At 47.0% G+C, this 13,891-nt stretch overlaps 3 protein-coding genes and 1 pseudogene across 7 annotated transcripts; 1 reads left to right on the forward strand and 3 right to left on the reverse strand.

Moving 5' to 3' along the window:
• LOC127782936 (uncharacterized) lies at positions 1–1,305 on the reverse strand. Its single transcript, XM_052310215.1, has one exon. The coding sequence runs from the start codon at positions 1,298–1,300 to the stop codon at positions 170–172; it is 1,131 nt and encodes a 376-aa protein (XP_052166175.1). The 5' UTR covers positions 1,301–1,305; the 3' UTR covers positions 1–169.
• A 2,451-nt stretch (positions 1,306–3,756) lies between these two features.
• Positions 3,757–7,438, forward strand: LOC127783374 (zinc finger CCCH domain-containing protein 54). Of its 5 annotated transcripts, none has more exons than XM_052310635.1 (8): positions 3,757–4,004; positions 4,082–5,134; positions 5,231–5,410; positions 5,506–5,685; positions 5,871–5,950; positions 6,036–6,209; positions 6,510–6,627; positions 6,732–7,438. In XM_052310635.1, the coding sequence occupies exons 1-8, from the start codon at positions 3,898–3,900 to the stop codon at positions 6,808–6,810; spliced, it is 1,971 nt and encodes a 656-aa protein (XP_052166595.1). In that variant the 5' UTR covers positions 3,757–3,897; the 3' UTR covers positions 6,811–7,438. The 5 variants fall into 5 exon arrangements, with proteins under 5 accessions (XP_052166595.1, XP_052166596.1, XP_052166599.1 ...); XM_052310636.1 differs by having other exon boundaries at positions 6,039–6,209; XM_052310637.1 differs by having other exon boundaries at positions 3,859–4,004; positions 4,077–5,134.
• A 518-nt stretch (positions 7,439–7,956) lies between these two features.
• LOC127783405 (uncharacterized) lies at positions 7,957–9,496 on the reverse strand. Its single transcript, XM_052310674.1, has 2 exons — positions 8,434–9,496; positions 7,957–8,066 (listed from the first exon to the last, which is right to left on the reverse strand). The coding sequence occupies exons 1-2, from the start codon at positions 9,494–9,496 to the stop codon at positions 7,957–7,959; spliced, it is 1,173 nt and encodes a 390-aa protein (XP_052166634.1).
• A 1,919-nt stretch (positions 9,497–11,415) lies between these two features.
• On the reverse strand, positions 11,416–12,714 carry LOC127781993 (uncharacterized; annotated as a pseudogene).
• Positions 12,715–13,891: the final 1,177 nt, after the last annotated feature.

A 13,891-nucleotide genomic window follows, 5' to 3' on the forward strand; every position in this document is an offset into this window, starting at 1 on the left:
TCAACTTTTTTACCATCTGAATGACAGTAAAGAAAGACAGCCAAAACTTCTGTCTGTATCACAGAATTCAGCGTAAACTTTCAATACCACATAACCAATTCAATCAAACTTTCTCAATCCGATTCCGGAAGCTGACAAGCTGAAGCTAGAGTTGGGCTTCTTGCTGCTGCTACCCCAAGAAGTACCAGCAGATGGCGCGGTGGTCTTCTACGCCGTGAAAGCACAGCGTCGACTTGCCGGAAACCATGTCGAACACCTTGGCCCGAGCTGGGCAGATGTCAGTCCAGTACACGCAGTTAGCTCTCAGCCCCGGCACGCCGCCGTCCACGCGCAGCGCCACCGCGTTGTTCTTCCCGATGAACACCGAGCGTCCCCCGAGATCCTCCACTGCCACCCAGCACGGCCGGCGGCGAGGGTGGTATCTCAGAACGAACATCTGGTTGTACTCCACGCGGTACTCTCCCCCGCCGGGCAATGGCCCCATCCTGGTGCAGGTGCTGTTCCGCCAGATCTGGTACATGTCGCCGTCGTCGCAGACCACCAGGTTCTTGGCATTGGTGCAGTGGCGGATAGTGTCGTACGGTGGCGCGAACGCGGCGGCGGCGTCGAACGCCGCGTTGCCCCTGTCGAACAGCGGCTCGAACGCGCCGCCGGCGTCGTGGAGGCGGAGGACGTGCACGTCGCCGCTCGTCGCGAGGCAGTACACCGCCCTCTTGCCGCCGGGATCCTCGCGGTACACCACGTCGGCGATGCCGTCGCGGTCGCCGAGACGGGGGCACTCGGCGTCGGCCCACCCGCTGTTCCCCTGAGCCGTGTAGGTGATGACGCGGCCCCCGTTGCCGATGATGGCCGCCGCGGTGAAGTCGGTCGGCGTCGGGTTGGGCGCGAACACCACCTTGGACACCCGCAGCTTGTGTTCGGCGAAATGCGGGAACGAACTGAAGGGGATCTCGGCGCCGGTGAGGGGATCGACGAGGCCGAACTGCAGCTCGTAGAAGATGGGGTCGTGGACGGCGACCCAGCCGTGGCCGGAGCCGAGGCAGATGCTCCTTCCAGGGAGGAGCGTGGCCAGCCTCTCGTGGAGCGCGGTAGAGATCCTCGGGGACAGGAACCACGCGTCGTGGCGGTTCCAGTCGAGGCGGACGAGGAGCGACGGCGAGGCCGCCGGGATGGCGGCGCGCCAGGCGGTGCAGACGGCGCGGACGCGGGTGTAGGCCTTGATGGGGAGGCCATCGGCGATGAGCGCGAGGAGATCCGGCGGGAGATCGCCCCACCCACGCGAGCTCGCCATGGCAGCCATGGTGCTCTGCTCGATCAATCTCTCGTCGAATGGATAGGGAGAGAAGGGGTTTCGTCGACCGTTGCTTGGAGAAGAAGAATGGTGGGGTCAGGTGGTGGGTCCCAGCTTTGGCTGGCCTGCAAGTGGGCCATACGTGGGGCGTTGAATTGTCAACCTCACGTGGACAGGAGGGGTCTCCGGAATCTCGTCTGAAACTGAAAATTCCATTTCGATCATCCAACAATTTCAGTTTAATATAAATTCGTATGTAGAATTTTATGATGATCATGTTAATTATATACCATTGGAAAGATTGTCGCTCGTGTTTTCGAGAAATTGAACCGACATTTCATATACCGATCAATTTTGCATGAATTTAGAGTTTTGTTTTTTTTCCATTAATCCTTTGTTGCATATATACGCTTTTCTGCTTAGTTCTCACTTCTCACTCACATCTTCTTTTTTTTCATGGTTAGGGTGTGTTCTTTAATTTATTTTCTTTTCTAACTTCTATTTTGTTGTTTTTCATGCGCACGCTTTTGAAACTGATTTCTAAAAAAATAACTTTCATAGAAAAGTTACCTTAAAATCTTATTAATCTATTTTTTAAATTTATTAAGCTAATACTTAATTACCACGCGCTATTATGCTCTATTTTGCATATGTGGAGGATTAGTTCCCAACGTACACTGATGTGCCGCTTACGTGGTATACCACGCGGACATTTCCCTATCCTAATTTTTTTTTCTTTCCCTCTACTTTGTTTTGCACACGTAGAGGATTAGTTCTTCTCATTTGTATTTTTTTCTCACACGAGCAGAAAGGAAGAAAGAGAATAGAAATGCGAGAAAAAAGGAAAAAAAAAAGGTCCATATCTGTGTAGCATGTCATATAAGCACCAAGGATGCCGCAGGGTTGTGGCATTTTAGGATCAGAATGGTACACTTTAGCAAATTTAGGTACTAAAAATATATTTTAAAAGTTTAGAGGCTTGGAGTACACAAACGAACAAGTTTTAAAACCGGACGTGTTCTTTATTTTTTTTTCAGATCTGTTTATATTTTTCTTATCTACATTTTTTTTTCAGATTTGCAATACTTTTTACTGGTCCTTTTAATGTTCTCCTCTGATTTCTTATCGGGAACAGTAATTTGGAAAGCTCTGGATTTTATTTATTTGATTCCGTTGGAAGGACCGGGAACCTGCCTAGCTTCATTCCGTGCGTCAAAGACTAAGGGGGTGAGCAGATCCCACCTCAAAATTTTACACCCTATCACATCGAACGTTTAAACACTTGCATGAAGTATTAAATATAAATTTAAAAAATAACTAATTACACATATTCTGACTAATTTACGAGACGAATCTTTTAAGCCTAATTGCTCCATGATTTGATAATGTGGTGTTACAGTAAACATTTGCTAATGACGGATTAATTAGACTTAATAAATTCGTCTCATGGTTTACTGACATATTATGTAATTAGTTTTTTTATTAGTGCCCGAACATCGCATGCGACACCATATAGAATATCCGATGTGACGCGCCGAAACTTTACGCCCCTGGATAACACCCCCTAATACGTGTGCGTAGTAAGAAAGAGGAGAATTGAAGTAGAGTAGCGCAGCGCTGGGAATATTTCTTTCGTAAGAATCTTCCCATCGGATGCCCAATATTTTAAAGAACCTTTCTTTAAAAAAAAGGTCGGTTAAATATTCTAGTTGACCAACGAATGAAACATCAAATTATATATGATAAAAACTAATATTTAAAAATTTCATGAAACGTGACGAAGATACACATTGAAACATATCGCTATCACGTATAAAACAACTAGTGTTAATAGATTGATATGTATGTTTTTCTTTCATCAAAATATAATTATGCGACATTTTGTTGTAAAGATTTAATTACAACGAATACAGGTGTGACAGAAAAATTATTTTGAAGCTCGCTAAAATGCATGCATGCATGCATAGATGAGGTGGAGAGAGAGTAGTGGCAGTTTTTTTTTTTTGGGATTTTTATGAATACACTGTAGACACACGTTGAGCTATCACATATGAAACATTGGGTTTTAACGGTTTGAAATACATGGTTTTCTTTTAACATAATATAATCATATGATATCTTGTTGTAAATATTTAATTACAACGAATATAACGATTTGATCGAATCATTGATCGGATAAGTAGTTTAGGAGAAAAAAATATTTAAAGAGAGAAAAAAAAATAAGGAGAAGAAATAGTTGGGCATGCATATGACAATGACAGGGTTCGTCCTATTTGCAGCATTTCTCGTTTTCTCTCTCATTTTTTTACCATTTATAATTCCAAGAGTTATCTTAAATTCTAATAGTGATAAGCGGGCCAATCAGGAACCGGCAATATGGATATGGATCAGCGAGCGATCAGATCGCCGTTTTCCCCTATCAACAAATATATCATGCAAATGACAAAAAAATCGACCGACGTACTCCACTCCATCTCATCAAACCTCTCCGCCTTCTTCTCTCTCGCTCGCACGCACGCAGTCGCGCGCGCCGTTTGAACTGGCCAAGGCGACGACTAGGCTTCGATCGGCGAGCGAGCCCTCCGCTCGATCCACCCCCGCATGCGATGCGATGCGATCGATGCGCGCGCGATACTATCCACCCGATCGAATCGCGCGCTCTCGATCGATCTCGAATTTTATTCCTCCTTTGTTGTTATAAAAGGAGGCCCAGGTTTGTTCTTCGTGTTCCTCCTGTTTCAATTCCATTCTTCCATTGCGGGCGTCTAGTGATCGATCGAGGTAGGCTAGGTTTAGGTTTCATGTCCACCAGTGGTGGTGGTGGGTGGCAATGGAGGTGCCGGAGTTAGTGAAGCTGGCGTTCGCGAGGGTGCAGAGGGTGGAGCCGGAGCATGTCGGCAAGATATTCGGCGTAATGCTGCTGAGGGAGCCCGACGAGGACGAGTTGGTGCAGCTCGCATATGGTCCCGAGGCCACGCTCCTCGCCAAGATCGAGGATACTAAGGCCGCGCTCACCGTCATCTATGCCCGCTGCTCCGCCGCCGCCGCGCACGGACCTCCCGGTGGCGGCGGCGTCGGCGTCGGCGGCGGCGGAGGCTATCACCAGCAGCCGCAGCAGCTCTTCTCCCGCCCCCCGGTACCTGCTTGCGGCGGCGTTCGCCATCACTACTCTCCCGCCGCCGCCGCCGCGGCTGCCTTTGGATACCAGGTCCAGTCGCCGCAGTACTGGCCGGACTCGCCGCCGGCGCCACCGACTAAGGCGGCGCAGCAGGAGTTCGCGCCTCCCGGGCTCGTCGTCGACGCCTCCGCGGAGGGCCCGTACCCGCTGCGCGGCGGCCAACACGTCCTCGACGACAACAACTTTGGCGGCGGGTACTACTACCCGGCCGGCGAGGACGCCTTCCCCAATGGCGGGGGTGGCGGCGGTGGCGGCGGGGGGTCGCCGGCGAGGGCGCGGCGTTCGAACGGGCTGTCCACTCGACGTCCCTGCCACTACTTCTCCAAAGGCATCTGCAAGAACGGCCAGAACTGCCACTACTCGCACCACCAGGTGTACCAGGACGCGCTCGCCGGCGCCGCCATCAACGGCGACGTGTACAACCACCAGCCGGGCGGCGTGACGCCGGGCTCGCTCGAGACGCTGGAGATGGAGATCACCGAGCTGCTCAACTCGCGGCGCGGGCAGCCGGTGTCCATCGCCTCGCTGCCGACGCTCTACGGCGAGAAGTACGGCAAGGGACTCCAAGCCGACGGCTACCTCACCGAGAGCCAGCGCCATGGCAAGGCCGGATACAGCCTCACCAGGCTGCTCTCTCGCCTCAACAAGATACGGGTCATCGAAAGGTAATGCCAAAATAATCTTCCATTTCTTCTCTATCAATCTTGTTGATTGTTTCTTCTCAATTTGATTGATTGATTGATTTACTGTCTGACGAACAGGCCGCACGGGCAGCATTCGGTGGTTCTCGCGGAGGACGCTGCCAAGTACATGGATTTCAGAGGTGGCGGCGGCGGTGGTGGCGGCGACACGGGCTCAGTTCCGGCGAGCTCGCACCAGATATACCTCACCTTCCCAGCCGAGAGTACCTTCGCCGAGGACGACGTCGCCAACTACTTCGGGTCTGCAATTCGGCATGTATAAACCGCAACTTGTTTGCTTCTTTCCAAATCTTAAATGACATGGCCATTTTCGCTTGTTTGATTGCGTTTGACAGGCAGTACGGGCCGGTGCGCGACGTGAGGATCCCCTGCCAAGAGCGGCGCATGTTCGGGTTCGTCAGCTTCCAGAGCCCGGAGACGGTGAGCACCATCCTGATGCGGCGCAACCCGCATTTCATCTGCGGATCGCGGGTTCTCGTCAAGCCCTACAGGGAGAAATCCAAATGCGTCGACAGGTAACCATTACCCTTCTTGGTTCTTGCCAACAGATAGTTCAATTCACAGTAGAGTTTTCAAATGATTAAAAATGGTGTTTCCCATGGACTTGTTAGTACTTCTAGCTGTTACTACTTTTTTGTGTTTGTGACGAGCAAATTAAATTAATTAAAGTTTTTATAAATATTGCAATTTTCACGTGCAGGACGTGCGTGGACAACATCAAATCGATGGTTCCCTACTGTCCTCCACGCTTCTTTGAGTTTGATCAAGAGCTCTACACAGGTATAATAGCATTTGCATGCACACATCATCACAATGGGCACCGATTAATTCTCAACCTTCATCTTGCTTCAATTTTGTGCAACAGCAGAGTATGATGCTTCGAGGTTGATGAGGAAGCAGTTGGCAGAGAAGCGCGAGATGCTCTTGGAGATGGAGAGGCGGCGCGCCACAGTTCGGAGGCTTGAATCCATGCCGCCACAGTTTGCATACTTCGATTGCAGCATTGAGGACGCCAGTCCCCTCCATTCCCTCCAGGATGGTCTGTGTGTTGTGTCATTCATTTGTCATTGCCAGAATTATACCTCTAGTTGTTCCATTTCTCCCTGGTTGAAGTTTGTTTAGTGGCTCAAGGATTATCTACTTGATTATAGTGATAAATTAAATAATTTAAGTAATGAACTTAATGATTAGGTTAATAAGTGCAGTAGAAGAACGGTGTTTCTTACCAAAACATATTTTTTGAAGCGTGGAGATATGTTTTAATAGTATAGTGAATACTGAATAGTGCACGGCCAAATATCCTGATGGTTTTGTGCGGCGTTTTTTTTCCTGTGAACAGATTCGAAACAACTCGACCTTATGAATCCATCCCTTGCATCCCCTGATCCACTGGAGATCGTTTCAAACAGCCAAGCTCCTCCTACACAGGCAGGCAACATTTATGATGACCATGAGAGGTACAAACATATTTGCAGCCAATTTCTTGCATATATGTTGCTACCTGACATTGAGCTAGTTCCTCTTTGTTCACTGGATTGCTTCATTTGATTTCTAACTGCAGTAACCAGATTGAACTGCTGCCTGAGAGTCCATTCGCCGCATCAGCGCCTGCTGGAAACAGCATATCCACAATTATATAGGAGGAAAAAAATTACAAAGAGACTTTTGGGCCTTGGGTTCGGAATTCAGGTGCCCCTTTAGGCATTTGATGGTAATTTGGTCCAAGAGTAACATAAGTATACACACACAGGAGGAGACAGCAAAAAGCAACAATATTTTTGTTGTAGATAGAGAAGGAAGGCAGAAGAAAATCTCACTGGTCATAATTAGGACGCACATCTTTTTTGAAAAAAAATAATTAGGAGGCACATAAACACATGGTGTTCATTTTATACTTTAGAAGAGGACAGAAACAACAGCTTACAAAAGAATCTCACATGGTGCAGTAGCTAGCTTGCAAGAGGTAAGGACAGTTACAAAAGAATTACAATGGTGGAAACTTGAGATATAGATGTGCAGTTTGACTATAATTAAGGAATAGGGGACAATGTGATATGCTAATTATACTGTCCTAGAATAAGGCATGTTATTATTTACATATTTAGTGTTATCTTCTTTTTTTTAGGGTATAATGGCCTACTGGCCTTTACCTTTACAAGGGTGAAAAAAAAAAGCAGAACCTTTGCTGATATTCCTATTGACAAGATGAGCAGAGCGTGCCCATTTGTACTTATCATCAGTAATGGAGAAAATTGCCTTCGATGTTTATTTCCTGCTTTCTGTAAATGATTTGTCTTGTTTTGATTGCATTGATATTTTGCAAGAGTAACAGATAAAAACTTTGAGTGCATCATTAGATCGCATTTTCACCAAACCAAGTACTCCCCTACGGTGCATCAGATTTTGCTGTGTTTCTTGGGTTTTTTTCGAGTTGATAGTGGAAAAGTCAACAGATAAGTCACCATTTGCTTAATTTCTAAGATTCGTTTGCATAACTTTGGCTGAAACTTATCAAGTTATGCTTCAGAGATACAGGCATACAGCTAGGTTTCTGACGTGACAAAGATTAAATTCATTTGGCAGATAAGTAACATTTGAATCATGTACAGTTGAAACCAGTGTTGAAATTAATAGATTTGCATAATACGCGGGTGTGGAGTCTGAATTCTTGGGTCCAAAAGCTTTCACCTCAAAAAAATTCTTGGGTCCAAAAGCAGAGTAGACTTAAATGAAATAGTACTAAGATAATTCTATGCAAGCACCGGAAAAAGAAAGTCAAGCATGGATCACAGATCATATCCAATCCCATTACCTCCAATGAACATTGGATCAACATTAATTGGATGGTCGAAAACAATTTTAAAGCACTGTAAAATATATCCCGTATTAAATGAAACTACAACATAAAAAGAAAAGTCAAAATTGTAAATCTAGAGGAAATAAACTATTGTAAAAATCTAATTTTTGTGCACTTTAACTTAGTGTAAGTGCTATATAACTAAGCGTAAATGTTAACAGAATGTAACTGCAAATTGAATACACAGGAATACGAATCTTGATGAAAAATCCTACAGACTAAAAATTGAAACATAGAAACTCAAAAATCTATCGCGAGTGAAATAGCAAAACCATTATAAAAAAGCTTGGGCTGATTCATGCATGGCGAGCCCTTTTATGAAGCTGATGAGCTGATGACGTTGCCACACTCGTACGGCTGCTGCTGCGCACGTCACCCAGGTGGTACCAGCAGACGACACTGTGACCTTCTGCGCCAGGAAAGCACAACGTCGACTCGCCGGTCACCACGTCGAACACCTTGGCCCGATCGGTCCAGACGTCGGTCCAGTACACGCAGTTGGCTCTCGGCGCCGGCGTCGCGCCGCCGCCGTCGTCCCCGCGCAGCGCCACCGTGTTGTTCTTCCCGATGAACACCGCGTGTCCGCCGAGGTCCTTCGCCGGCAGCCAGCACGGGCGGCGGCGAGGGTGGTACCTGAGGACGAACATGGTGGCGTTCGCGTCGTCGTCCCTCCAGATCTGGTAGAGTTGGCCGTCGCCGCAGACGGCCAGGTTCTTGGAGTCGGCGAAGGTGCGGACCGTGTCGTACGGCGGCGCGAACGCGGCCGCCGGGTAGAACGTCGCGGAGGGCTTGTCGAACAGTGGCACCAGCGACGCCGTCGTCCTTCGCTGGCCGCCGGCGGGGAGGCGGAGGACGTGCACGTCGCCGCCGGCCGTGAGGCAGTACACCACCTTCTTGCCGCCGCCGTGGTCGTGGTACACCACATCGGCGATGCTGCCCCCGTCGCCGTGAGCGCCGAGGCGGGGGCACTTGAAGTCGGTCCATCCGCTGTTCCCGTTCGTCGTGTAGACGACGCGGCCGCCGCCGGTGATCGCCGCCGCGGTGAACTCGCTCGGCGTCGGGTTCGGCGCGAAGACGACCTTGAACACCACCACATTATTCCCCCCGCCGCCGGGGAAAGAGTGGAGCGGGATCTCGTCGCCGGTGTGAGGGTTCACGAGGACGGCGCCGCCGGGCACGTGGGCGGCGACCCAGCCGTCGCCGGAGCCGACGCAGCGGCTCGCCGGGGAGAGCCTCGCGGCGAGCGTCTCGTGGAGCGCGGTGGAGACCATCCTCGGGGACACGCACCAGGCGGCGAAGCGCTGCCCGGCGTGGCGGTCGCGGAGGACGAGGAGCGACGGCGAGGGCGGCCGGAGGGCGTCGCGCCAGGCGGCGCAGACGCCGCGGAGGCGGGTGTAGGCTTGGATGGAGAAGCCACCGGCGATGTGCACGAGGAGGTCCGGCGGCAGGTCCTCCCACCCACGCGCCATGGCGGCCAAGCTCGATCGACTCGACCGCCGCTTGCTCTCTCGTCAAAATATTCGGATAAAATTAACTATTATGAGATTGAGATTGGGATCATCCAGAAGAAAAAAAATCTGGGTGATTAATTTAGTTAAAGATATTCATCGGATTATCTCAAAACTACCGTAGTAAGTATAAGAGAGGGCAAAAGGGTAAACTATTATTCTGTATAATCTTAAAAATTACTCCCTCCGTATTTGGCGTCGTTGACTTTTCGATCAACGTTTGACTATTCGTTTTATTTAAAATTTTTATGCAAATATAAAAATATTTATGTCATGCTTAAAAAACATTCGATGATGAATCAAATCACAATAAAATAAATGATAATTACATAATTTGTTTTTATAAGACGAATAGTCAAACGTTGGACAAAAAGTCAATGGCGTCATACATTAAAATATGGAGGTAGTAATCAATTAATTAATCCGAGAAAGAAAAGATTTTCTTTATTGGTGTGGTAAGTATTATAACAATGTAGATTGATAGCTATATATTTGTAATTGCAGAGGAAATGATGGAAAGCGTCAGATGGAATCGGCCGCGCGACGGGAAACATTCCTGGTCATATGTGTGCCTTTGTTAATTATTAATAAAGCACCAACTAGATACCATCAACTAGATCTAAAGATTCGTTTTTACGCTCTCATGAAAAACGTATCATGGTTTAAGGAAATTTATTTATTCTCCAAGCACAAGTAAAACTAATGTTATTAGATCATACAAGCGCAGCTCTAGATATCAAATCCACGTTAGATTTGGAGTTTGTATATTAAATTATAGTGATTTTTAAAAATAAATTTTATTTAAAATGAGAATAAAATCTATTTATCCAAATGTTATTAACATAATCGCATATATAAATATATGGATTTGTGAAGTTAGTAATACCTAGAGGTATATGAAATTTTTAGACCTGAAGCTATGTCAAAGAGGATCAAAGTTAAAATTATGAACTTTTGTTGCATTAGAACTAATCTACTAATTAGCTACAAATACGGTATAGTTGGAACCACAAGTTCAACATGCATTGAGCCACATCACCATAAAAGTTTTGACCATTGAATAGCTAGAAGAATATCTCAGCTCAGCCTCAGCTCATTTCAAACTGAAGTTAAAAACCTTTTGAATTTTTCTTTATTCATGTGTGTTTCCTTCTATTGAGAACACAATTGATCTTCACAACCAAACTAATCGAAAAGTTCTAAGTTCTTTAATTTTCTTTTGTTCATTCCTTCTTATTTTTAGTATAACTTGCATATGCTGTCGAGCTATCTATCTAGCTTGCATATGTTGTCGAGCTATCTATATATACATAGTCATTTCGTAGCAAAGTACGGGATATCGTCATTTCTTAGCAACGTACCGGATATCATTTACTCTATCTATTTCAAGTTATAATGTTAAACTGCTTCAAATTTAACTAAGTTTATAGAAAAAACTAATAACATTTTCAACACAACACAAATATATTATGAATATATATTCAATTATAGATTTAGTGAAACTAATTTGGTATTGTAAATATTACTATACTTATCTACAAACTTGATCAAATTTAGAGTGGGGTTTGACTTTGATCAAATCACAATAATAATAAAAACGTAGAAATAATGTAGAAATGCACGTGAAAAAAAAAGATTGGAACACATGAATTTTTCCTATAGACCTACACTGAGCTAAAGAAAAGAGGATGGTGTGGATGTTTTCATTTCTATGGAATTAGCATATTTTGGAGGATTGGCATAGTGTTTCCACAGATGGAATGTATAAATAGTGCTTATTCCAAAGGAATTGAGATTTACTTTAGGAATCCTTCAAAATGAACAAGGGTTTGTAATCTGAAGCGGAGCGAGAGTAGTCTTATAAAACTCGGTCCGATAATTCATGCATGACGAGCCCTTTTCTGAAGCTGATGAGCCGACGTTCCCACTCTCGTATTGCTGCTGCTGCTACGCATATCAGCCAAGAAGAACCAGCAGAGGGCTCTATGAGCTTCCGCGCCGCCGGGAAAGCCCGGCGCCGACTTGCCGGTCTCCAAGTCGACCACCGGAAAGCATGTCGCCGACTTGCCGGACTCCACGTCGAACACCTTGGCCCGGCTACTACACCTGGCACTCCAGCACACGCAGTTGCCTCTCAGCCCCGACGAGCCGCCGCCGCCGCCATCCACGCGCAGCGCCACCGCGTTGTTCACCCCGACGAAGAACGAGCGCCCGCCGAGATCCTTCGCCGGCAGCCAGCACGGCCGGCGGCGAGGGTAGTACCTGAGAACGGATGCTATGGCGCCACTGCCATAGGAGATCTTTTCGTCCATCCAGATCTGGTAGAGATGGCCGTCATCGCAGACCACCAGGTACTTGTCGCCCGTGCTGTGCGGTGGCGCGAACGCGGCCGCCGGGTAGAACACGGCGCTCGCCTTGTCGAACAGTGGCTCGAACGACGCCGGCCTTCGCTGGCGGCGGCGGCGGCCGGCGGGGAGGCGGAGGACGAGCACGTCGCCGCCTCCGGTGAGGCAGTACACCACCTTCTTCTTCTTGCCGCCGCCGAATTCTTTCTCGTGGTACACCACGTCGGCGATGTAGTCCCCGCCGCCGATAGCGCCGAGACGCGGGAGCTCGACGTCGGTCCATCCGCTGTTCCCGCGAGTGGTTTAGGTGACGCGGCGGTGGCCGGTGATCGCCGCCGCCGTGAACTCCGCCGGCGTCGGGTTCGGCGCGAAGACGACCTTCGACATCACCACGCCGTGCTTCTCCGGGAACGAATGGAAGGGGATCTCGTCGCCGGTGAACGCGTTCACGAGGGAGGCATTGAAGTCGCCGAAGGCGACCCAGCCATGGCCGGAGCCGACGCAGCGCTGCGCCCTCCCCGTAGAGATCAGGTTGGTGGCCAAGCTAGCGATGGAGATCCTGGGGGACAAGAACCATGCGGAGAAGCTGGAGCGTTCGCGGTGGTCGTCGTGGAGGACGAGGAGCGACGGCGAGGAGATCGCGGGGAGGGCGGCGCGGGCGCGGGTGTAGGCCTGGAACGTGAGGCCGCCGGCGACGAGCGCGTGGAGATCCGACGGGAGGTCGTTCCACCACCCACGCGAGCACGACATGCTCGAGCTGCTCGAGCGATCCAGCTCTCGTGGAAGGCTTTCGAGACGAATTATATATTTACTGAGATTGAGATAAGTTACCATCCAGATATTGATCGCATTATCACAGAATTACCTATCATGAAATATGGTAAATTATTGCTCAATCAGTTATCTTTTAATGTTTCTATAAATCCGAGAAAGAAAAGACATTTTGTGAGAAAGACGAGATAAAAAATTGATAATACCGAATTTCATTGCAAATTACGACTTATATAGAGAGAGAAATAAGAAAAATACCGCTCGAGGTGTAAAATGAACCGAGAAATTATTTAGGGAGTTAAATGATCCAGTGAAATAATTCAGGGAAGTAAAATATTCACTTTTTTTTTTGAACTAGGAGAGCATTGCTCCCCCCTTTTCCATTAAGTAAAATATTCTTTTACCATCTGATGATTTTGCGGCGTTGCTTTATTTATTTATTTGCAATTTGAGATGCTTCACATGGGTCTCCTTTGTGACTGCATGGAGGTCTCCTTCGTGAACTCGGGCTGTTTTCTCTCTCTCGCATGTGCAAATCCAATTTGGGCTGGATACGTAGCCCAATCGAGTGTTTTTGTCTTCTTCTTTTTTTTTTCTTTTTTATTTAATTTATACATTAGTACTATATACGAAGTTTCTATACCGAATGTTTCTACTTAAAGTTTATATGACATATATTTATATGTAATATACTCCATCCTTTTCAGGTTATAAGACGCTTTGACTTTAGTTAAAGTCAAACTGTTTTAAGTTTGATCAAGTTTGTAGAAAAAATAATAACATTTTCAACCCAAGACAAACTTATTGTGAAAATATATTCAATTATTGATTTGATGAAACTAATTTAGTATTATAAATATTACTATATTTATCTATAAACTTAGTCAAAATTAAAATAGTTTGATTTTGACCTGAAACGGATGAAGTAGTTTCTATACCAAATATTTTGTGTGTAAAATTTGATATTACGGAGTGTTTATACGGAGAAAGTAATGCTGGATTAATTCTTCTTCCATGCATGTCATTCCCTCATATAGTTAGTTAGCGTGTGCCATTACGAAATTTCTAATTCTTCGCGAACGCGCAAAAAGGATTGCACGAAATTTTCAATTCGATTGCACCGCCTATCGAAATCAAATCGGTAAGCGCCGCGATGACGAACTGATGGCGCGAACACCAGTGCCTGAAATTCCCTTCTTGTTCTTGGTGGAATTAATAGATGGGCTAAGGCCCATTCGAA

This window comes from Oryza glaberrima, chromosome 8 (assembly GCF_000147395.1).
Source record: "Oryza glaberrima chromosome 8, OglaRS2, whole genome shotgun sequence".
NCBI lineage: Eukaryota > Viridiplantae > Streptophyta > Magnoliopsida > Poales > Poaceae > Oryza > Oryza glaberrima.